Source organism: Hyperolius riggenbachi, chromosome 11 (genome assembly GCF_040937935.1).
Source record: "Hyperolius riggenbachi isolate aHypRig1 chromosome 11, aHypRig1.pri, whole genome shotgun sequence".
NCBI lineage: Eukaryota > Metazoa > Chordata > Amphibia > Anura > Hyperoliidae > Hyperolius > Hyperolius riggenbachi.
Window position 1 is genome coordinate 3,494,435 of NC_090656.1, and position 26,284 is coordinate 3,520,718.

The window sequence follows — 26,284 nt, forward strand, 5'->3', positions numbered from 1 at the left end:
TAGGGAATCGTTGCACAATCGCTTTTTGGGCGATTTTCAAAATCGCCGGCGCTTAAAAAAATGCAAAAACATCGTAGGTGTGAACAGACCCTGAAAGAAGGATGAAACTGGAAAAAACAAAAACAAATGTGGAATATCCTTAAACACTCTTTCAATTTTGATTGGCCAATAACTGATCAGTTTTATTACCAACCAACAGGGCCAACAGATATTGAATACTATGAGCAGATTGTGTAGGTAAGCTGTCATAGTACACGGAAGTGGCGACATTGGCCAATCAACATTGGATGTGTGTACACAGCTTTACTAAAACCCAATACAATGAAATGTCGCCATTTTGCTATAATAAAGCGTCGCCTGCGTTCCCACATTTGCCTGCCCGCTTGTTCTAGTGGTGGGTACGCTGGGTAGGGGGTGGTGCATCTCTCTCACCCGGCACACAGGGGGTGCTGTTCCTGGAGTGCTCCTCGCTCAGCTTGTGTGCCATACTGTCCATTTCCATCCTGCGTAAGGTGGGCAGCTGCGGGTGGTACAGGGTATGCTTCACTCCCGCCAGCTTGTACGCAGGTGATCCCCCGGCTGACCAGTGCCGCTGACTGCTGTGTGACAGCGCCATGGCAGGATGATGCGCACCTGGAAAGAAAGTGTCCACAATCTGGTTACAGAATGCCACCTCGCATGAGTACCTATAGCAACGCTGCTGCATTCATTTGGGCGCACAGGAGCTGCCAATAGTAAAAATGCTGGTCACTTAAATTTGGAATACTTTACTATAGATATTATTATTTAGTATTTATATAGCCCCAACATCTTCCGCAGCGCTGTACAAAGAATATTGTTTTGTCACTAACTGTCCTCAGAGGAGCTCACAATCTAATCCCTACCAGAGTCCTATGTCTATGTAAGTATCATGTAGTGTATATTTTGTAGTCTAGGGCCAATTTAGGGGGAAGCCAATTAACTTATCAGTATGTTTTTGGGATGTGGGAGGAAACCGGAGTGCCCGGAGGAAACCCACGCAGACATGGGCAGAACATACAAACTTTTTGCAGAATTTGACCTGGCCGGGATTTGAGCCAGGGACCCAGCGCTGCAAGGAGAGAGCGCTAACCACTACGCCACTGTGCTGCCCAGAGATATCAAACTCTGCCTCGCAGGTCCGCAAGTGCTTTCCCCACTTTGCTGCATTATGTTTGGCCACGCTTGTGCTCCACCCACTCCCTCCCTTTTCCAACTCCTCCCATGTCTGTGCAGGCTCCTCCCTCTTCCTGTGTCCCAGAGCGGTCGTGTGCTCCCATATGAGGGAGGGATGGGTAAAGCACTAGACACCAGGGAACTGTATAGAGCGACACTTCAAGACGCGCCCCTGCTCCATTTCTAACCATGCCAAGCCACACCCCTTGTTACGAATATCACAAATAATTCAAAAGCAAAAGATGTTTTATCGTTCAAACCATGTTGGTTCTTTCTATCATCAGTTTTATTTCATAATAACATTTAAAAGACAGACATATATTAATGTAAAGGATGAGAATAAAGTTTAGAGTCAATACAAAACACGTTTTAGGGTAAAAAAAAATAATAAAATATGTATATATATATATATATATATATATTACCTGGGGAAATTGAAATTTAGTGAGTAAATGTGAATATGAATCGAGGCCAAAGAGTATCAGTAAGAGATATATAGCGATTAGCTAGGGGAATTGCCATTTGGCAGCCAGACAGGGTAGATATATAATGAGCAGGAGGAGGAGATATATAGCGATTAGCTGGGGGACTTGCCATTTGGCAGCCAGACAGGGTAGATATATAATGAACAGGAGGAGAAGGAGATATAGCGATTAGCTGGGGGACTTGCCATTTGGCAGCCAGACAGGGTAGATATATAATGATCAGTAGTAGGAGATATATAGTGATTAGCTGGGGGACTTGCCATTTGGAAGCCAGACAGGGTAGATATATAATGATCAGTAGTAAGAGATATATAGCGATTAGCTGGGGGACTTGCTATTTGGCAGCCAGACAGGGTAGATATTTAATGATCAGTAGTAAGAGATATATAGCGATTAGCTGGGGGACTTGCCATTTGGCAGTCAGACAGGGTAGATATATAATGATCAGTAGTAAGAGATATATAGCGATTAGCTGGGGGACTTGCCATTTGGCAGCCAGACAGGGTAGATATATAATGATCAGTAGTAAGAGATATATAGTGATTAGCTGGGGGACTTGCCATTTGGAAGCCAGACAGGGTAGATATATAATGATCAGTAGTAAGAGATATATAGCGATTAGCTGGGGGACTTGCCATTTGGCAGCCAGACAGGGTAGATATTTAATGATCAGTAGTTAGAGATATATAGCGATTAGCTGGGGGACTTGCCATTTGGCAGTCAGACAGGGTAGATATATAATGAGCAGGAGGAGGAGATATATAGTGATTAGCTGGGGGACTTGCCATTTGGCAGCCACACAGGGTAGATATATAATGATCAGTAGTAGGAGATATATAGCGATTAGCTGGGGGACTTGCAATTTGGCAGCCAGACAGGGTAGATATATAATGAGCAGGAGGAGAAGGAGATATAGCGATTAGCTGGGGGACTTGCCATTTGGCAGCCAGACAGGGTAGATATATAATGATCAGTAGTAGGAGATATATAGCGATTAGCTGGGGGACTTGCCATTTGGCAGCCAGACAGGGTAGATATATAATGAGCAGGAGGAGAAGGAGATATAGCGATTAGCTGGGGGACTTGCCATTTGGCAGCCAGACAGGGTAGATATATAATGATCAGTAGTAGGAGATATATAGCGATTAGCTGGGGGACTTGCCATTTGGCAGTCAGACAGGGTAGATATATAATGATCAGTAGTAAGAGATATATAGCGATTAGCTGGGGGACTTGCCATTTGGCAGCCAGACAGGGTAGATATATAATGATCAGTAGTAAGAGATATATAGCGATTAGCTGGGGGACTTGCCATTTGGAAGCCAGACAGGGTAGATATATAATGATCAGTAGTAAGAGATATATAGCGATTAGCTGGGGGACTTGCCATTTGGCAGCCAGACAGGGTAGATATATAATGATCAGTAGTAAGAGATATATAGCGATTAGCTGGGGGACTTGCCATTTGGCAGCCAGACAGGGTAGATATATAATGATCAGTAGTAAGAGATATATAGCGATTAGCTGGGGGACTTGCCATTTGGAAGCCAGACAGGGTAGATATATAATGATCAGTAGTAAGAGATATATAGTGATTAGCTGGGGGACTTGCCATTTGGCAGCCAGACAGGGTAGATATATAATGATCAGTAGTAAGAGATATATAGCGATTAGCTGGGGGACTTGCCATTTGGCAGCCAGACAGGGTAGATATATAATGATCAGTAGTAAGAGATATATAGCGATTAGCTGGGGGACTTGCCATTTGGCAGCCAGACAGGGTAGATATATAATGATCAGTAGTAAGAGATATATAGCGATTAGCTGGGGGACTTGCCATTTGGCAGCCAGACAGGGTAGATATATAATGATCAGTAGTAAGAGATATATAGCGATTAGCTGGGGGACTTGCCATTTGGCTGCCAGACAGGGTAGATATATAATGAGCAGGAGGAGGAGATATATAGTGATTAGCTGGGGGACTTGCCATTTGGCAGTCAGACAGGGTAGATATATAATGATCAGTAGTAGGAGATATATAGCGATTAGCTGGGGGAATTGCCATTTGGCAGCCAGACAGGGTAGATATATAATGATCAGTAGTAAGAGATATATAGTGATTAGCTGGGGGACTTGCCATTTGGCTGCCAGACAGGGTAGATATATAATGATCAGTAGTAGGAGATATATAGTGATTAGCTGGGGGACTTGCCATTTGGCAGCCACACAGGGTAGATATATAATGATCAGGAGGAGGAGATATATAGCGATTAGCTGGGGGACTTGCCATTTGGCTGCCAGACAGGGTAGATATATAATGATCAGTAGTAAGAGATATATAGCGATTAGCTGGGGGACTTGCCATTTGGCTGCCAGACAGGGTAGATATATAATGATCAGTAGTAAGAGATATATAGCGATTAGCTGGGGGACTTGCCATTTGGCAGCCACACAGGGTAGATATATAATGATCAGTAGTAGGAGATATATAGTGATTAGCTGGGGGACTTGCCATTTGGCAGCCACACAGGGTAGATATATAATGAGCAGGAGGAGGAGATATATAGTGATTAGCTGGGGGACTTGCCATTTGGCAGTCAGACAGGGTAGATATATAATGAGCAGGAGGAGGAGATATATAGCGATTAGCTGGGGGACTTGCCATTTGGCAGCCAGACAGGGTAGATATATAATGAGCAGGAGGAGGAGATATATAGTGATTAGCTGGGGGACTTGCCATTTGGCTGCCAGACAGGGTAGATATATAATGATCAGTAGTAGGAGATATATAGTGATTAGCTGGGGGACTTGCCATTTGGCAGCCAGACAGGGTAGATATATAATGATCAGTAGTAAGAGATATATAGCGATTAGCTGGGGGACTTGCCATTTGGCAGCCAGACAGGGTAGATATATAATGAGCAGGAGGAGGAGATATATAGCGATTAGCTGGGGGACTTGCCATTTGGCAGCCAGACAGGGTAGATATATAATGATCAGTAGTAAGAGATATATAGCGATTAGCTGGGGGACTTGCCATTTGGCAGCCACACAGGGTAGATATATAATGATCAGTAGTAAGAGATATATAGCGATTAGCTGGGGGACTTGCCATTTGGCAGTCAGACAGGGTAGATATATAATGAGCAGGAGGAGGAGATATATAGCGATTAGCTGGGGGACTTGCCATTTGGCAGTCAGACAGGGTAGATATATAATGAGCAGGAGGAGGAGATATATAGCGATTAGCTGGGGGACTTGCCATTTGGCAGTCAGACAGGGTAGATATATAATGATCAGGAGGAGGAGATATATAGTGATTAGCTGGGGGACTTGCCATTTGGCAGTCAGACAGGGTAGATATATAATGATCAGGAGGAGGAGATATATAGTGATTAGCTGGGGGACTTGCCATTTGGCAGCCAGACAGGGTAGATATATAATGATCAGGAGGAGGAGATATATAGCGATTAGCTGGGGGACTTGCCATTTGGCAGTCAGACAGGATAGATATATAATGATCAGTAGTAAGAGATATATAGTGATTAGCTGGGGGACTTGCCATTTGGCAGCCACACAGGGTAGATATATAATGATCAGGAGGAGGAGATATATAGCGATTAGCTGGGGGACTTGCCATTTGGCAGCCAGACAGGGTAGATATATAATGATCAGGAGGAGGAGATATATAGTGATTAGCTGGGGGACTTGCCATTTGGCAGCCAGACAGGGTAGATATATAATGATCAGGAGGAGGAGATATATAGCGATTAGCTGGGGGACTTGCCATTTGGCAGTCAGACAGGATAGATATATAATGATCAGTAGTAAGAGATATATAGTGATTAGCTGGGGGACTTGCCATTTGGCAGCCACACAGGGTAGATATATAATGATCAGGAGGAGGAGATATATAGCGATTAGCTGGGGGACTTGCCATTTGGCAGCCACACAGGGTAGATATATAATGAGCAGGAGGAGGAGATATATAGCGATTGGTGCAGTAGATTGAGGAGATCTGAAGTGTTTAGATAATAGAATTGGCATGCGGTTGGCAGACACTAGACAGAACGCGTCTCCTCACCTAGTACAGCAGTGGCCGGACTAAGTGCCTGACTCTTACTGTCCCTGTGTTTGCAGCGTCGCCAGGCAGCGGTTGCTAGGAGACGGGGCCATTGTTCTGCACACAGTGCTGAGTGATGTGCTGGGAAGGATGAAGGAGAGCAGTGTTCCAACTCTGTTAATAATCTCCTGAATCTTTGTATACATCCTTTCCAGGGAGTGCTTTTGTAAAGAATAAATGAAATACTGAGAATCCCCTCATGAGAGATGGACTAGTCCACAGCCTGTCTGTAAATGACGGCAACTTACCGTGTTTCCCCGAAATTAAGACCTCTTCTGAAAGTAAACCCTAGCAGGAATTTTGAACATGTTCGAAATACCCAAAAGTAAGTCCTAGCGGCAATAAGGGGAAAAAGTGTGGCAACTTGTGTTATTACTGGAGCCGATGGTCTCGCGGGCAGGACCAAGGCTCCATCATTGGGCCAATCACTGCACTCACTGCTACTCAGCGAATGCAGTGATTGGCCCATTAACAGAGCCATGGTCCCGCCTACGAGGCACCAGGAGAACATGGTAAGGGGACGGGGACACAGGGGGACACCAGGAGGACAGTAAAAGTACAAGGGGGACACAGAAGAGCATAAGAGGTGGAGCCAGCAGAGGAAGAGGCAGCACAGTGGGGAAGGCAGGAGGACACACAGCACAGGAACTTGTGTGTCCATAGAAATATAAGACCTCCCCTGAATATAAGCCCTAGCACATCTTATAGTCCAAAATTAAATATAAGACACACTTATTTTCGGGGAAACACGGGCAGAAGTAAAGTAATTTAAAGAAGAACTCCAGTGAAAATAACATAATAAAAAAGTGCTTAATTTTTTTTACAATAATTATGTATAAATAATTTAGTCAGTGTTTGCCCATTGTAAAATCTTTCCCTGATTTACTTTCTGAAATTTATCACATGGTGACATTTTTACTGCTGGCAGGTGATGTCACTGGAAGGAGATGCTGCTTGTTTTTTGGCAGTTGGAAACAGCTGTCATTTCCCACAATGCAACAAGACTCCCACATTGTGATGTCAGCACCATGGTCCTGACATCACACTGTGGGAGGGGTTTCACCCGAATATCAGCCATACAGCGCCCCCTGATGATCCGTCTGTGAAAAAGAATAGATTTCTCATGTAAAAGGGGGTATCAGCTACTGATTGGGATGAAGTTCAATTCTTGGTTATTTTACTCTGGAAAAAACATACTTCTTATTTGTATGGCAGCAGAAGCTCACGCTCCAACTGTCCCAGAAGTGGCATCCAGCATGTGTACACAGCGCACCCCCTCCGCACACCGGTACATAGACTCCTCTATACACTCTACTGTGTAGGCTGCATCATTACTGTTCTATGTCCTATGGGAGAAAAGCGCCATAGAAATGTTTTTGTTATTACTGTATATGTAATGTATATGGAAGAAATTTCTACTGTGTCCCACATTGTTCAAAAAGGGGAAGATTTCCTCCTCAGACATAACGATAGCCGCACCGCAATTGAGGAGATCGTGCCTCGCACAATTCAATGCAAAAAACTAGAACTACAACCCGGAGCGTATCAGAAAGTTTTATTGCTCAAAACGGTAAACTAGTGTGAATTTGTATGCAATATTACTATTGCGGTCAATCCAGGTCCTGGCACACACCATGCAATTTCCTGTCAGATCGACGGGTGGAATCGATCATTTCTGCCATGTCCGATCTGCTCCCGATTGCGAATGGGATCGATTTTCTGATCATTACAGCACAAAATTGATCCTGTTCTTGATCAGAAGCAGATCAGACATGCTGGAAATTATTGATTCAACCCGTCGATCTGACAGGAAGTTGAATGGTGTGTACCAGGCATTAAACAATACCAGTTACCGTGTACCAGACATTAAACAATACCAGTTACCTGGCTGTCCTGCTGATCTTCTGCCTCTAATACTTTCTCATAAACCCTGAACAAGCTTCAGGTCATTTCATGTATGTTGTATAGTGTATGCGTTATTAGCCTACAGTGAGGCATTATACACAGAACAGGTGTTGATGTATATAAAGTTTACATTATCAGCGCACAGTGAGATATTACAAGTGGGCTCTAAGGTGTGCAATATAAATACTGTATATACAATATACATACATAGTTATCCTATAGTGAGGTAGGGGCAGGTTCTGTGATTTGCGCTGTACATACATTGCCAGCCTGCAGGGAGATGTGGATATACCAGGTTGTAGGCAGGATATACTGTACATTATAAATACATAATTATCCTATAGGGAGGTATGGGCAGGTTAAGCTCTGTGATTTGAGCTGTACATACAACATACCTCCCAACTTTTTGAGATGAGAAACAGGGACACTTAAGCCACACCCCTGCCCCACCCCTGATCACACCCCCGTCACACCCCTAGTCACGCATACCATAAAGATTTCATAAGAAAAATATGTTGTCTTATAAGTCAAACCACACTGGTCCTTTCTATCCTGGTTCTTTTTCCTTCATATTAACATTTTAAAATTAGTAATATTTTAAATAAAAGGATAGGAATAAAGTTTTGAATCAATCAAACACATTTTTAGTAGATAAATATATATATATTTACATAGAAAGAGGGACAAAGACCTGAAAGAGGGACAAATGAGGAGGAAAGAGGGACTGTCCCTCCAACAGAGGGACAGTTGGGATCTATGCATACATTGCCAGCCTGCAGGGAGGTATTATGGCCAGGCAGGGCTTGGTGGTTTGCGTTGTACACACATCATTAGCTCACTGAGATGTGACATATTGGGGACAGCGTGAGATCCAGTTACCTTGGCTGTCAGTAACGGATCAGACGCTGATCAGCTGGCTCAGCACAAATGGGATTTAGTCAAGGGCGCTCCTCCTGCCTGGCTGCAGCAGTCCTGGCACTGCCAATCGGGTCAGTCACCCTCCAGTCTGCACAGGTAAGGGGTCCGGTGCCCACCTGGGGGAGGGGCCTCTTTTGTGCACAGTATAGATGATGTAGCTATAGAGAATGCATGATAGATGTGCTGTATGTACCGATATATGTTGCAGTGTACATGGCTTTAGTATATGTGTGTGCCATAGTACTTATTGTACATGCTGCATGTGTAATAGGTTGTTCCAGTATGTGTATATAGATTTACTTACATTATATAGTGATTATATACTGTATATGTTCATTGTGAAATGTATTATATGGATGTGTTGTACATTATTATTATTATTTAGTATTTATACAGCGCTGACATCTTCTGCAGCACTTTACAGAGTACATAGTCATAGTGTAATGTCCTACTATATTATTATTATGTATTTATATAGCACTGACATCTTCTGCAGCACATTACAGGGTCCATAGTCATGTCACTGACTGTCCTCAGAGGAGCTCACAATCTAATCCTTACCATAGTCATAGTCTAATGCCCTACCATATTATTATTATATGTATTTATATAGCACTGACATCTTCTGCAGCACATTACAGAGTACATCGTCATGTCACTGACTGTCCTCAGAGGAGCTCACACTCTAATCCTGCCATAGCCATAGTGTAATGTCCTACCATATTATTATTATGTATTTATATAGCAGTGACATCTTCTGCAGCACATTACAGAGTACATAGTCATATCACTGACTACCCTCAGAGGAGCTCACAATCTAATCCTACCATAGTCATAGTCTAATGTCCTACCATATTATTATGTATTTATTTAGCACTGACATCTTCTGCAGCACTTTACAGAGTACATAGTCATGTCACTGACTGTCCTCAGAGGAGCTCACACTCTAATCTTACCATAGTCATAGTCTAATGTCCTACCATATTATTACTATGTATTTATATAGCACTGACATCTTCTGCAGCACATTACAGAGTACATAGTCATGTCACTGGCTGTCCTCAGAGGAGCTCACAATCTAATTCTACCATAGTCATAGTCTAATGTCCTACCATATTATTATTATGTATTTATATAGCACTGACATCTTCTGCAGCACATTACAGAGTACATAGTCATGTCACTGGCTGTCCTCAGAGGAGCTCACAATCTAATTCTACCATAGTCATAGTCTAATGTCCTACCATATTATTATTATGTATTTATATAGCACTGACATCTTCTGCAGCACATTACAGAGTACATAGTCATGTCACTGGCTGTCCTCAGAGGAGCTCACAATCTAATTCTACCATAGTCATGGTCTAATGTCCTACCATATTATTATTATGTATTTATATAGCACTGGCATCTTCTGCTGCACATTACAGAGTACATAGTCATGTCACTGACTGTCCTCAGAGGAGCTCACACTCTAATCCTACCATAGTCATAGTCTAATGTCCTACCATATTATTTTGTATTTATATAACACTGACATCTCCTGCAGCACATTACAGAGTACATCGTCATGTCACTGACTGTCCTCAGAGGAGCTCACACTCTAATCCTACCATAGTCATAGTCTAATGTCCTACCATATTATTATTATGTATTTATATAGCACTGACATTTTCTGCAGCACATTACAGAGTACATAGTCATGTCACTGACTGCCCTCAGAGGAGCTCACACTCTAATCCTGCCATAGTCATAGTCTGATGTACTACCATATTATTATTATGTATTTATATAGCAGTGACATCTTCTGCAGCACATTACAGAGTACATAGTCATGTCACTGACTGCCCTCAGAGGAGCTCACACTCTAATCCTGCCATAGTCATAGTCTGATGTACTACCATATTATTATTATGTATTTATATAGCAGTGACATCTTCTGCAGCACATTACAGAGTACATAGTCATGTCACTGACTGTCCTCAGAGGAGCTCACACTCTAATCCTACCATAGTCATAGTCTAATGTCCTACCATATTATTATTATGTATTTATATAGCACTGACATCTCCTGCAGCACATTACAGAGTACATAGTCATGTCACTGACTGTCCTCAGAGGAGCTCACACTCTAATCCTACCATAGTCATAGTGTAATGTCCTCCCATATTATTATTATGTATTTATATAGCACTGACATCTCCTGCAGCACATTACAGAGTACATAGTCATGTCACTGACTGTCCTCAGAGGGGCTCACAATCTAATCCTACCATAGTCATAGTCTAATGTCCTACCATATTATTATTATGTATTTATATAGCACTGACACCTTCTGCAGCACATTACAGAGTACATAGTCATGTCACTGACTGTCCTCAGAGGAGCTCACACTCTAATCCTACCATAGCCATAGTCTAATGTCCTACCATATTATTATTATTATGTATTTATATAGCACTGACATCTCCTGCAGCACTGTACAGAGTACATAGTCATGTCACTGACTGTCCTCAGAGGGGCTCACAATCTAATCCTACCATAGTCATAGTGTAATGTCCTACCATATTATTATGTATTTATATAGCACTGACATCTTCTGCAACACATTACAGGGTACATAGTCATGTCACTGACTGCCCTCAGAGGAGCTCACACTCTAATCCTGCCATAGTCATAGTCTGATGTACTACCATATTATTATTATGTATTTATATAGCAGTGACATCTTCTGCAGCACATTACAGAGTACATAGTCATGTCACTGACTGTCCTCAGAGGAGCTCACACTCTAATCCTACCATAGTCATAGTCTAATGTCCTACCATATTATTATTATGTATTTATATAGCACTGACATCTTCTGCAGCACATTACAGAGTACATAGTCATGTCACTGACTGCCCTCAGAGGAGCTCACACTCTAATCCTACCATAGTCATAGTCTGATGTACTACCATATTATTATTATGTATTTATATAGCAGTGACATCTTCTGCAGCACATTACAGAGTACATAGTCATGTCACTGACTGTCCTCAGAGGAGCTAACACTCTAATCCTACCATAGTCATAGTCTAATGTCCTACCATATTATTATTATGTATTTATATAGCAGTGACATCTTCTGCAGCACATTACAGAGTACATAGTCATGTCACTGACTGTCCTCAGAGGGGCTCACAATCTAATCCTACCATAGTCATAGTCTAATGTCCTACCATATTATTATTATGTATTTATATAGCACTGACACCTTCTGCAGCACATTACAGAGTACATAGTCATGTCACTGACTGTCCTCAGAGGAGCTCACACTCTAATCCTACCATAGCCATAGTCTAATGTCCTACCATATTATTATTATGTATTTATATAGCACTGACATCTTCTGCAGCACTGTACAGAGTACATAGTCATGTCACTGACTGTCCTCAGAGGGGCTCACAATCTAATCCTACCATAGTCATAGTCTAATGTCCTACCATATTATTATTATGTATTTATATAGCACTGACATTTTCTGCAGCACATTACAGAGTACATAGTCATGTCACTGACTGTCCTCAGAGGGGCTCACAATCTAATCCTACCATAGTCATAGTCTAATGTCCTACCATATTATTATTATTATGTATTTATATAGCACTGACATCTCCTACAGCACATTACAGAGTACATAGTCATGTCACTGACTGTCCTCAGAGGGGCTCACAATCTAATCCTACCATAGTCATAGTGTAATGTCCTACCATATTATTATTATGTATTTATATAGCACTGACATCTTCTGCAGCACATTACAGAGTACATAGTCATGTCACTGACTGTCCTCAGAGGAGCTCACAATCTAATCCTACCATAGTCATAGTGTAATGTCCTACCATATTATTATGTATTTATATAGCACTGACATCTTCTGCAACACATTACAGGGTACATAGTCATGTCACTGACTGTCCTCAGAGGAGCTCACACTCTAATCCTACCATAGTCTTATGTTTATGTATGTGTCGTGTAGCGTATGTATTGTAGTCTAGGGACAATTTTAAGGAGTAAGCCAATTAACTTGTTTGTATGTTTTTGGGATGTTGGAGGAAATCAGAGTGCCCGGAGGAAGCCCACACAGACAGGGGGAGAACATACAAACTCCTTGCAGATGTTGACCTGGCTGGGATTCCAACTAGAAACCCAGCGCTGCAAGGCGAGAGCGCTAACCACTAGGCCACTGTACTGCCCATCTTATACTCTCCTCGTGGTTATAGGTCACCCTGAGCTGTCTGGGTATTCCTTAGTACTGGTCCAAGCCCAATCCCATAGAGCCATATCAGTCCCTGCCATACACTGATGAGGACCAGGAAGTTCGAAACAGTCTATATGCCTGTTGGATTGATGGGGCCCTGTAACATGTATAAGCTACAGGCTCACTATACACCAGCGGTTCTGGATGTGTGCCTGGCTTTCATGGGCATAAAGAGATGATTTACATATTCAGGAGTGATGCATCTTGGGAAACCACAGTTGCTCACTTTCAATTGAATTATCACAAATACCTTCTGTTTTAAGAAGGCAAAATTATATTCAGTGTTGCTTTTTAGTAAGGGGGCGGTTCGGTCTGTTTTAGTTCCTTACATCTTCCTAGTGGTTCGGTGTCACCAAGAGTTGTCTGGGTGTTCCGTATCACTGATAATAATACAATGAGTGCATGACATTCATACATTTAAATATATATTCCAATAATGACATCTGATGGGCAGTACATAAAGGATTCAGAATCAGAGATGGTGGCCGGGCCCCTTTTAGATGGTCAGGGGCTTAGAGACTGACATCTGCTAGACGCGTACGTTAAAAAGGGGCGATGGGAAAAAAGGGCGCCGGGTTTTTAACGATAAACATGGATTACGTTTAAAAATGTATTTCGTTTAAAAGTAATGTTTTTAAACGTTATAAATCATTAAATAATGTGTATTAAATCGGCAATTGTAAAAACGTTAATCTTTCGTTTAAATAATGAAACGCATAATAACGTTTAAAAAAAAAATTACTAAGTAACCCTCCCTGTACCTACCCCTAACCCCTAGACCCCCCTGTTGATGCCTAAACCTAAGACCCCCCCTGTTGGTGCCTAAGTAACCCTCCCTGTACCTACCCCTAACCCCTAGACCCCCCTGTTAGTGCCTAAACCTAAGACCCCCCTGTTGGTGCCTAAACCTAAGACCCCCCTGTTGGTGCCTAAACCTAAGACCCCCCTGTTGGTGCCTAAACCTAAGACCCCCCTGTTGGTGCCTAAACCTAAGACCCCCCTGTTGGTGCCTAAACCTAAGACCCCCTGTTGGTGCCTAAACCTAAGACCCCCCTTTTGGTGCCTAAACCTAAGACCCCCTGTTGGTGCCTAAACCTAAGACCCCCCTGTTGGTGCCTAAACCTAAGACCCCCCTGTTGGTGCCTAAACCTAAGACCCCCCTGTTATTTTTTTCGTTTAAAAATAATGTAAAAAAAAAAAAAAAAAAAAAATGTTTTTCGTTTAAAAATAATGTTTGGGAAAAATATTGTACTGGTTTTCGTTTAAAAATAATATTTAAACGTGTATAAATCATTAAATAATGTGTAATCATGAGAAACAGTAATAAAACATTAAGTCTCCGGGCGCCGCTTTTAAAACGTTAGTTTTCTCCGGCGCCCTTTTTTCCTACCGGGCGCCCATTAAACGATATTTATTATAGAAGTGAATGGCGGCGCCCGATTTGTCCACTAGCCTCAGGCGCCCGAATTTACTGTTTCCCTGCTAGACTGCTAGGCTAGAATGTTTAGAATCTGGAGGCTCCGGTACACTGATTGGGGGTCTAGCGGTTCTGGTGTATGGATGGGCTGGATTTTTGAATGGGCCAACTGGACAATTGCTCAGGACCTCTGAGTACTCTAGAGGTCCACAAGCTAAAGCAGTAAATCAGAATACGAATCGCGTCAGAGCACTTAGCACCGCTGTAGTGATAGATAGATAGATAGATAGATAGATAGATAGATAGATAGATAGATAGATAGATAGATAGATAGATAGATAGATAGATAATTTTAAAACATTTAACAAACATTTGTGTAGGTAAACACTACACGGAGGTGGTGAAATTGGTCAGTGATTGGCCAATCTTAATTGAAAGTGTGTACCAGGCTTAAGGGTGCATACACACATCCAATTTTGATTGGCCAATCATTGGACAGTTTTACCACTTCCATGTTGTACGAGTGTTTACCGACACAATCTGTTCATAGGACTCAATGTTTGTTGACCCCTCATACTACATGAAGATGGTAGAATTGGTCAGACATTGGCCATAAAATTCGTCAGACATTGGCAAATCATAATTGAAAGTGTGTACCAGGCTTATGAGTCTCTGCGAAGATGTGGATTGAAGTAACGTTACTTTCTTTCTGCAGGACCCAAGATGTTCAGCTGGATTGAGAAGGTCATTCCCCAGCCCCCCGAAACGCCAAGTAAATCCTCTGCAGATGGCCAGGAGTGCACAGCGACCCCCATAGTGGTGACCGCCAAATGTGACGAGGTCAGTACTGTGTACAGCCGATGAGAAAAATGACATCTATTCTATAGAACTAAAGCAGTGGAGGTACTGTGCAGCGTCTGTAGGTACAGAGCAATGACCGATACTGAGAGACACACAGTAGTACGCATGCCCTGGCCCGGAGGCGCTCAGTAGGACGCATGCCCTGGCCCGTACGTGTTCAGTAGTACGCATTCCCTGGCTCGGAAGTGCTCAGTAGTACGCATGCCCTGGCCTGGACGTGTTCAGTAGTACGCATGCCCTGGCCCGGAAGTGCTCAGTAGTACGCATGCCCTGGCCTGGACGTGTTCAGTAGTACGCATGCCCTGGCCCAGAAATGCTCAGTAGTATGCATGCCCTGGCCCGGAAGTGCTCAGTAGTACGCATGCCCTGGCCCGGAAGTGCTCAGGAGTACGCATGCCCTGGCCCGGAAGTGCTCAGTAGTACGCATGCCCTGGCCCGGAAGTGCTCAGTAGTATGCATGCCCTGGCCTGGAAGTGCTCAGTAGTACGCATGCCCTGGCCCGGAAGTGCTCAGTAGTACGCATGCCCTGGCCTGGAAGTGCTCAGTAGTACGCATGCCCTGGCTCGGAAGTGCTCAGTAGTACGCATGCCCTGGCTCGGAAGTGCTCAGTAGTACGCATGCCCTGGCCCGGAGGCGCTCAGTAGGACGCATGCCCTGGCCCGTACGTGTTCAGTAGTACGCATTCCCTGGCTCAGAAGTGCTCAGTAGTACGCATGCCCTGGCTCGGAAGTGCTCAGTAGTACGCATGCCCTGGCCCGGAAGTGCTCAGGAGTACGCATGCTCTGGCCCGGACGTTTTCAGGAGTACGCATGCCCTGGCCCGGAAATGCTTAGTAGTACGCATGCCCTGGCCCGGAAGTGCTCACTAGTACGCATGCCCTGGCCCGGAGGCGCTCAGTAGTACGCATGCCCTGGCCCGGAAGTGCTCAGTAGTACGCATGGCCTGGCCTGGACGTGATCAGTAGTACGCATGCCCTGGCCCAGAAATGCTCAGTAGTATGCATGCCCTGGCCCGGAAGTGCTCAGTAGTACGCATGCCCTGGCCCGGAAGTGCTCAGGAGTACGCATGCCCTGGCCCGGAAGTGCTCAGTAGTACGCATGCCCTGGCCCGGAAGTGCTCAGTAGTATGCATGCCCTGGCCTGGAAGTGCTCAGTAGTACGCATGCCCTGGCCCGGAAGTGCTCAGTAGTACGCATGCCCTGGCCTGGAAGTGCTCAGTAGTACGCATGCCCTGGCCCGGAAGTGCTCAGTAGTACGCATGCCCTGGCCCGGAAGTGCTCAGTAGTACGCATGCCCTGGCCTGGAAGTGCTCAGTAGTATGCATGCCCTGGCCCGTATGTGTTCAGTAGTACGCATGCCCTGGCCTGGAAGTGCTCAGTAGTACGCATGCCCTGGCCCAGGAGTGCTCAGTAGGCAGCACGCATGCCCTGGCCTGGAAGTGCTCAGTAGTATGCATGCCCTGGCCCGTACGTGTTCAGTAGTACGCATGCCCTGGCCCGGACGTGTTCAGTAGTATGCATGCCCTGGCCCGTATGTGTTCAGTAGTACGCATGCCCTGGCCTGGAAGTGCTCAGTAGCACGCATGCCCTGGCCTGGAAGTGCTCAGTAGTATGCATGCCCTGGCCCGTACGTGTTCAGTAGTAGTACGCATGCCCTGGCCCGGAAGTGCTCAGTAGCACGCATGCCCTGGCCTGAAAGTGCTCAGTAGTATGCATGCCCTGGCCCGTACGTGTTCAGTAGTACGCATGCCCTGGCCCGGAGGTGCTCAGTAGTACGCATGCCCTGGCCCGGAGGTACTCAGTAGTACGCATGCCCTGGCCCGAACGTGTTCAGGTGTACGCATGCCCTGGCCTGGTAATGCTCAGTAGTACGCATGCCCTGGCCCGGAGGCACTCAGTAGGACGCATGCCCTGGCCCGGAGGTGCTCAGTAGTATGCATGCCCTGGCCCGGACGTGCTCCGTAGTACGCATGCCCTGGCCCGGACGTGTTCAGTAGTACGCATACCCTGGCCCGGAGGTGCTCAGTAGTACGCATGCCCAGGCCTGGAAGTGCTCAGTAGTATGCATGCCCTGGCCCGGACGTGTTCAGTAGTACGCATGCCCTGGCCCGGACGTGTTCAGTAGTACGCATGCCCTGGCCTGGAAGTGCTCAGTAGTACGCATGCCCTGGCCCGGAGGCACTCAGTAGGACGCATGCCCTGGCCCGGACGTGTTCAGTAGTACGCATGCCCTGGCCCGGAAGTGCTCAGTAGTACGCATGCCCTGGCCCGGACGTGTTCAGTAGTACGCATGCCCTGGCCCGGAAGTGCTCAGTAGTACGCATGCCCTGGCCTGGACGTGTTCAGTAGTACGCATGCCCTGGCCCAGAAATGCTCAGTAGTATGCATGCCCTGGCCCGGAAGTGCTCAGTAGTACGCATGCCCTGGCCCGGACGTGTTCAGTAGTACGCATGCCCTGGCCCGGAAGTGCTCAGTAGTACGCATGCCCTGGCCTGGACGTGTTCAGTAGTACGCATGCCCTGGCCCAGAAATGCTCAGTAGTATGCATGCCCTGGCCCGGAAGTGCTCAGTAGTACGCATGCCCTGGCCCGGACGTGTTCAGTAGTACGCATGCCCTGGCCTGGAAGTGCTCAGTAGTACGCATGCCCTGGCCCGGAAGCACTCAGTAGGACGCATGCCCTGGCCCGGACGTGTTCAGTAGTACGCATGCCCTGGCCCGGAAGTGCTCAGTAGTATGCATGCCCTGGCCCGGAAGTGCTCAGTAGTACGCATGCCCTGGCCCGGAAGTGCTCAGTAGTACGCATGCCCTGGCCCGGACGTGTTCAGTAGTACGCATGCCCTGGCCCGGAAGTGCTCAGTAGTACGCATGCCCTGGCCTGGACGTGTTCAGTAGTACGCATGCCCTGGCCCAGAAATGCTCAGTAGTATGCATGCCCTGGCCCGGAAGTGCTCAGTAGTACGCATGCCCTGGCCCGGACGTGTTCAGTAGTACGCATGCCCTGGCCTGGAAGTGCTCAGTAGTACGCATGCCCTGGCCCGGAGGCACTCAGTAGGACGCATGCCCTGGCCCGGACGTGTTCAGTAGTACGCAAGCCCTGGCCCGGAAGTGCTCAGTAGTATGCATGCCCTGGCCCGGAAGTGCTCAGTAGTACGCATGCCCTGGCCCGGAAGTGCTCAGTAGTACGCATGCCCTGGCCCGGACGTGTTCAGTAGTACGCATGCCCTGGCCCGGAAGTGCTCAGTAGTACGCATGCCCTGGCCCGGACGTGTTCAGTAGTACGCATGCCCTGGCTGGAGGTGCTCAGTAGTACGCATGCCCTGGCCTGGAAGTGCTCAGTAGGACGCATGCCCTGGCCCGGACGTGTTCAGTAGTACGCATGCTCTGGCCTGGAAGTGCTCAGTAGTACGCATGCCCTGGCCCGGAAGTGCTCAGTAGTATGCATGTCCTGGCCCGGAAGTGCTCAGTAGTACGCATGTCCTGGCCCGGAAGTGCTCAGTAGTACGCATGCCCTGGCCCGGAAGTGCTCAGTAGTATGCATGTCCTGGCCCGGAAGTGCTCAGTAGTACGCATGCCCTGGCCTGGAAGTGCTCAGTAGTACGCATGCCCTGGCCCGGAAGTACTCAGTAGTACGCATGCCCTGGCCCGGAAGTACTCAGTAGTATGCATGCCCTGGCCTGGAAGTGCTCAGTAGTACGCATGCCCTGGCCTGGACGTGTTCAGTAGTACGCATGCCCTGGCCCAGAAATGCTCAGTAGTATGCATGCCCTGGCCCAGAAGTGCTCAGTAGTACGCATGCCCTGGCCCGGACGTGTTCAGTAGTACGCATGCCCTGGCCTGGAAGTGCTCAGTAGTACGCATGCCCTGGCCCGGAGGCACTCAGTAGGACGCATGCCCTGGCCCGGACGTGTTCAGTAGTACGCATGCCCTGGCCCGGAAGTGCTCAGTAGTATGCATGCCCTGGCCCGGAAGTGCTCAGTAGTACGCATGCCCTGGCCCGGAAGTGCTCAGTAGTACGCATGCCCTGGCCCGGACGTGTTCAGTAGTACGCATGCCCTGGCCCGGAAGTGCTCAGTAGTACGCATGCCCTGGCCCGGACGTGTTCAGTAGTACGCATGCCCTGGCTGGAGGTGCTCAGTAGTACGCATGCTCTGGCCTGGAAGTGCTCAGTAGTACGCATGCCCTGGCCCGGAAGTGCTCAGTAGTATGCATGTCCTGGCCCGGAAGTGCTCAGTAGTACGCATGCCCTGGCCCGGAGGTGCTCAGTAGTACGCATGCCCTGGCCCGGAAGTGCTCAGTAGTACGCATGCCCTGGCCCGGAAGTGCTCAGTAGTATGCATGCCCTGGCCCGGAAGTGCTTAGTAGTATGCATGCCCTGGGGAGCAGGCATGCCCCATTTTTCTGTGTCCCCCTCCGGTACAGCCTAGCGACCCCCCCCAAACTTACTTCCTGGTCTGGGTTGTTGCGGCTGACTGTGCAGGCGCTGCCCTATGACACATGTCCTCATTCGTGCTGTCGCAGCCGGGACCGCTCTGTGCAGGCATAGTTGTGACTTATGGGAGCGGTGGGCATGAGGAGAGCCCACTGACTGTACATGCCTGCTCCCCGCTTTTTTTTATTTCAGTCTGCACTAAGGTATCCTTTAATGCATCAAATAAACAAGAATTAAGGATGACACCCCTGTCTCCAGAGCCAAAGAAGTAATACTGTGTATATCCATACATACAAAAGAAAAACAAATACTGTATACACATGCATGAAAAAAGGGCGCCAGAAAAAAAAAGGGCCCGGCTGGATAACGAATTGGCGCCGGTGGATAACGAAATCTCAATAACGTTAAACATCTTTAACGATAAATACCGTTTTAAAACAGACAGGAGATAATAACAAAAAGATATTAACGATAAAAATTGTTAAGTGATTCAACGATACAGCTTAACCCAACCCTACTCTCACACTGAACCCTCCCCTGGTGGTGCCTCACCCTAACCACTCCGCTGGGGGTGCCTAACCCTAACCACCCCCCTGGTGGTGCCTAACCCTAACCACCCCCCCTGGTGGTGCCTAACCCTAACCACCCCCCTGGTGGTGCCTAACACTAACCACCTCCCGGTGGTGCCTAACCCTAACCACCCCCCTGGTGGTACAACTGATGAAGGTTGTTAGACCGTAACATGGTGGATGCTCTGTCAATACAAGCTTTTGCATGCAAGCCTTCAGTGTGCAACCTCCTTATTTTGAGATTTTAATTTCTATTTGGCCCTGCAGCCATTGGGCTTGATTCAATAGGCGGTGCTAACCTAGTTAGCACGCCTAAAGGCTTTGGGCATGCTAACTAGGGTGCTAAGTACTTAGCACGCACCAGTGAAATTTAGATCGCGCATAAAGTCCTGCGCGCAAAACTTTGTGCGAAACGTCGCATAGCGGTGCAACGATAACGGCGCACCCAATGCGCCTATTAAGTTGTTGCACCTCGATGCGACGTTTCGCACACACCGCGCTTTGCACGCGAGCGCTAGTTAGTGCGCACAAAGTGATTTTAGGCGAGAAGAGGGGCTTTTCACAAGCGTGCTAACAGTTAGCACGGTTTACTGAATCAAGCCCATTAAATGCGATCGCTATGTGAGCGTCTCAAAAAATGTTTCATCTAGCGCTTTGTGATCACTTTGCTGTAGTGGGACCATTTTCATAGGGTTCCACTGTAGCAGTGCTTTGTCAATCGCCAGTGACTACTGCTGTGAGTATTGGTAGTGTGCACTGCAGTATTCTTGTGCCTAGACTGAGAGCAAATACTAAGAACTACATACAGATTTAAGAAGAGCAGTACTATGCACGATCCTTGCAACAAAATGATAACAGATACTGAGAATTACATCCCGTGTACAGAATATGCAAAATGTGAAGTGGTTCTGTGCATTGTCCACTCACCCAGAATAAAAAGATACTGAGAATTACACCCAGCATCCCCAACAGGGGAAGTGGCACTGTGCATTGCCCATACACACGTAATAAAACAGATAATGAGAATTGCATCCAGAACAGGAGAAGTGGCACTGTGCATTGCCCATACACACGTAATAAAACAGATAATGAGAATTGCATCCAGAACAGGAGAAGTGGCACTGTGCATTGCCCATACACACGTAATAAAACAGATAATGAGAATTGCATCCAGAACAGGAGAAGTGGCACTGTGCATTGCCCATACACACGTAATAAAACAGATAATGAGAATTGCATCCAGAACAGGAGAAGTGGCACTGTGCATTGCCCATACATACATACTAAAAACAGTGGTACTGTGCAGTGTCCATCCACACATGATAAAAACGGATACTGAGAATTACACCCAGCATCCACAACAGGGGGAGTGGCCCTGAGCAATTTCCATGCATACAAAATGAGATCAGATACTGAGAATTACACTCAACATAAAGGGAAGCGTACTGTGCAGAATCCATACATACACAGCAGATACCAAGAATTTCCCCATTCCATCCACTATACAGAATAGGGTTAGCATGTCACTTCTACAGACATGTTTCTAAGCAGGGCTTTTGGCATTGTGTAGATATCATTCTTCTGGAGTACAGCTCTGGGTGATATCGCTGCTGATATTATATCATACTATTTATTGACACATTGATGGCGTAGGGTAATTTTGCACTGAAAAGCCCCTGCACAGCTGTAACGCCCCCACCGGCATGGATCAGAGCCAGAACATCCACAAGGCAACTTAGGCAGATGCCTGGGGCCTGGAGAGAGAACAGGGCCCCGATTGACGCAACTAAAAAATGTCATCAGTGCTGGGCCAAGGTTGCTATGTCTCCTTGAGCCACATTTCACCTTAATCTGTCCCTGGCATAGTGTGGAGCTTAACTTCCTAGTACAAGGGTGTCAAACTCAATCATGGGTTAAAAATCACTCAAGGGGTTAAAATCTAAAACATAGTCTAAAGGTGGCCACATGCCATACAATTTTTTAAATATCGGTTCAATTTAAGAATTGCAATACATTTTTCTGACTGATTGGTCATATTTTCGAAATGTTACAATGTACCACACACATATGCTCAATTTTTCCCCAATTATGATAAAATTGATTGGCAACTCTGAGAAAATCGCTAGGGTGTGTATATTAATAAATTGACAATCTAACACACACCATACAATCTTTAGAAAAATTGAAGAAAAATTTCTAGCATTCCGGATCGATAAAATAAAAAAATAAAAAAACGGGAAATACGATTGGATTTTTCAGTCGAATGAAAAAAAAAAACCTTTCAATTTTTTTCGGAAGATTCGATCATATTAATCAAATTGCCGTAAAATTGGATCATTTTATTGTATTGGGTGGGGCCACCTTTAGTAATAAACTTGATTAAAAAGATTTAACTTTTTTTTGAACAGTCTCCCAACTAAGTGGTGTAACTATAGCGACCATGGGGGTGGCGGCTCCTCCCCTTCTGCAGAGTAGCGCAGTGCCGCAGTTACCTGCCCCAGTGCTGCTCTGTGTCTCCTCTGATCCTCCTGGCAGCCACCCCGATCTCTGCTGCAGACCTCCGGCTCCTGAGGCAGGTCACATGATCGGGAGAAGGAGGTGCAGGAGGTGAGGAAGCTCAGAGCGTGCAGCTGCCAGGGAGAACAGAAGAGACACAAAGCAATGCTGTGGCAGGTAAATTACACTGCTCCGCTGCGCTACTCTGCTATGTTGGGGGATTGTTTTGTGGGGAAGGGAGTTTTAGATCCCAGGACAGGACCCCATATTACTTTCACTGGGGTGGTCCCATGGGTTGTTGCTGCTGCACTTCAGCTCAAACTAACAATGTTTCAACCAGAATCTCTTGTCACCGGTGCGCTCCTCTGGGCGGGAAGGCAGTGTTCTGTCGTTCTGTTACTACTTACAATGATGCAAATGTGAAGATTCGAAGGCCACATTATTTGGCAGAGGGACACATTTGGCCTGTGGGCCTTCACTTCAGCTGTGAAGGAATGTACTGTATTCAGCTGCACGTTCATTCAGAAATGGTCCAGCAGGTGGCAGTGTTGTCAAAGAGTAAAAAATAAAGAGCAAATATCAGCTGGGGAAATTAGCTGCAGCCTCAATATGATTCTATGAAGGTAACTAATTCACACCAGTGTTCCTTAGGCCTCTTTTCCACGAACTGTTGATAGGCAGTGAAATGGCTCTCAAACTCTCACAACTGCTCACTGCCGCCTGATAACTGCTCACTGCCGCCTGGTAACTGCTTGTTGCTGCCTGGTATCTGCTCGCTGCTGCCTGGTAACTGCTCACTGCTGCCTGGTCACTGCTCGCTGCCGCCTGGTCACTGCTCGCTGCCGCCTGGTCACTGCTCGCTGCCGCCTGGTAACTGCTCGCTGCTGCCTGGTCACTGCTCGCTGCCGCCTGGTAACTGCTTGTTGCTGCCTGGTATCTGCTCGCTGCTGCCTGGTAACTGCTCGCTGCTGCCTGGTAACTGCTCACTGCTGCCTGGTCACTGCTCGCTGCCGCCTGGTCACTGCTCGCTGCCGCCTGGTCACTGCTCGCTGCCGCCTGGTCACTGCTCGCTGCCGCCTGGTCACTGCTCGCTGCCGCCGGGTAACTGCTCGCTGCCGCCGGGTAACTGCTCGCTGCCGCCTGGTAACTGTTCGCTGCTGCCTGGTAACTGCTCGCTGCCGCTTGGTTACTGCTCGCTGCTGCCTGGTAATTGTTTGCTGCTGCCTGGTAACTGCTTGCTGCTGCCTGGTAACTGCTTGCTGCTGCCTGGTAACTGCTCCCTGCCGCCTGGTAACTGCTCGCTGCCGCCTGGTAACTGCTCGCTGCCGCCTGGTAACTGCTCGCTGCTGCCTGGTAACTAACTGCTCGCTGCAGCCTGGTAACTAACTGCTCGCTGCTGCCTGGTAACTAACTGCTCGCTGCTGCCTGGTAACTAACTGCTCGCTGCTGCCTGGTAACTAACTGCTCGCTGCTGCCTGGTAACTAACTGCTCGCTGCTGCCTGGTAACTAACTGCTCGCTGCTGCCTGGTAACTGCTCGCTGCCGCCTGGTAACTGCTCGCTGCCGCCTGGTAACTGCTCGCTGCCGCCTGGTAACTGCTCGCTGCCGCTTGGTAACTGCTCGCTGCTGCCTGGTAATTGTTTGCTGCTGCCTGGTAATTGTTTGCTGCTGCCTGGTAACTGCTCGCTGCTGCCTGGTAACTGCTCGCTGCTGCCTGGTAACTGCTCGCTGCTGCCTGGTAACTGCTTGCTGCTGCCTGGTAACTGCTCGCTGCTGCCTGGTAACTGCTTGCCGAAAACACAGCTTAACAGTTCGTGGAAAAGAGGCGTTAAAGAGACTCAGAGATGAGCCAACATGAAGATTTTTTACTAACCCGGGGCTTCCTCCGGCCCCTGGCAGCCAATATGACCCTCGACATAGCTCCGCTTCCAGCCGGTGCCCCGGGGTCCCCTCCATTGCAGATACCGCTCGTGATCACGCTCATGTGATCTGGAGCGTTCTACGCAATCGCAATACTTCTGCGCCTGTGCACAATGCTCCGAGTCACCTGAGCGCAATCATGAGCGGCTCGGTCGCATGCGCAATAGATGCAGATATCGGCTGCAAGGGGCTGGAGGAAACCCCAGGTGTTTTTCACCCTGCCTAATTTTTGCACTTTTCTAAGCACAAGACGCAGGCAAAAGCTCTTTTAAAAGTGCTCACCAAACTGCTCAGCGCTTGTGATTGCGATAGATTTGTAATGTGAAGGCCTAATAGATTCTCTGCAGAGTGGTAAAGCCTATGCTGAGTTGTCTGGCTGGGCCTCTAACATGCTGAATCTCTGCAATTTATATCTGTGTTTTGTTTCAGAATGTGACCTGTATGGAGAGAGAGGTCAATGCCTCATCAGGTAACTCTGCACTGACCCCATGCCTATCACTGACCGGCACCATGTATACACTGACCCCATGCTTATCACTGACCAGCACCATGTATACACTGACCCCATGCCTATCACTGACCGGCACCATGTATACACTGACCCCATGCCTATCACTGACCATAACCATGTATACACTGACCCCATGCCTATCACTGACCGGCACCATGTATACACTGACCCCATGCCTATCACTGACCGGCACCATGTATACACTGACCCCATGCCTATCACTGACCGGCACCATGTATGCTCTGACCCCATGCCTATCACTGACCATAACCATGTATACACTGACCCCATGACTATCACTGACGGGCACCATGTATACACTGACCCCATGCCTATCACTGACCGGCACCATGTATACACTGACTCCATGCCTATCACTGACCAGCACCATGTATACACTGACCCCATGCCTATCACTGACCGGCACCATGTATACACTGACCCCATGCCTATCACTGACCAGCACCATGTATACACTGACCCCATGCCTATCACTGACCAGCACCATGTATACACTGACCCCATGCCTATCACTGACTGGCACCATGTATACACTGACCCCATGCCTATCACTGACCAGCACCATGTATACACTGACCCCATGCCTATCACTGACTGGCACCATGTATACACTGACCCCATGCCTATCACTGACCGGCACCATGTATACACTGACCCCATGCCTATCACTGACCGGCACCATGTATACACTGACCCCATGCCTATCACTGACCGGCACCATGTATACACTGACCCCATGCTTATCACTGACCGGCACCCTGTATACACTGACCCCATGCCTATCACTGACCGACACCATGTATACACTGACCCCATGCCTATCACTGACCGGCACCATGTATACACTGACCCCATGCTTATCACTGACCATAACCATCTATACACTGACCCAATGCTTATCACTGACCGGCACCATGTATACACTGACACCATGCTTACCACTGACCGGCACCATGTATACACTGACCCCATGCTTATCACTGACCGGCACCATGTATACACTGACCCCATGCCTATCACTGACCGGCACCATGTATACACTGACCCCATGCTTATCACTGACCGGCACCATGTATACACTGACCCCATGCTTATCACTGACCGGCACCATGTATACACTGACCCCATGCTTA

The 26,284-nt window shown here is 47.2% G+C and overlaps 2 protein-coding genes across 9 annotated transcripts in view; one reads left to right on the forward strand and one right to left on the reverse strand.

The window, feature by feature from the left end:
- SPMIP8 (sperm microtubule inner protein 8) overlaps window positions 1-5,829 on the reverse strand; it is a 29,926-nt gene extending 24,097 nt beyond the window's left edge. Inside the window, exons 1-2 of the mRNA XM_068261139.1 lie at window positions 5,764-5,829; window positions 433-633 (exon numbers count right to left, since the gene is read on the reverse strand). Of these exons, the coding sequence (XP_068117240.1) occupies window positions 433-616 (184 nt within the window). The 5' untranslated portion in view covers window positions 617-633; window positions 5,764-5,829. The remainder of the gene's footprint in view (window positions 1-432; window positions 634-5,763) is intronic.
- A 46-nt stretch (window positions 5,830-5,875) lies between these two features.
- The window catches only part of CNGB1 (cyclic nucleotide gated channel subunit beta 1), a 166,669-nt gene continuing 146,260 nt past the window's right edge, over window positions 5,876-26,284 (forward strand). For 5 of the 8 annotated variants that reach the window (XM_068261140.1, XM_068261144.1, XM_068261142.1 and 2 more), the window contains exons 1-3: window positions 5,877-6,127; window positions 15,061-15,185; window positions 25,049-25,088. In XM_068261140.1, the coding sequence (XP_068117241.1) occupies window positions 6,109-6,127; window positions 15,061-15,185; window positions 25,049-25,088 (184 nt within the window). In that variant the 5' untranslated portion in view covers window positions 5,877-6,108. Of the gene's footprint in view, window positions 6,128-15,060; window positions 15,186-25,048; window positions 25,089-26,284 lie in introns of all 8 variants that reach the window. The other 3 variants (XM_068261143.1, XM_068261145.1, XM_068261147.1) reach the window with 3 other exon arrangements.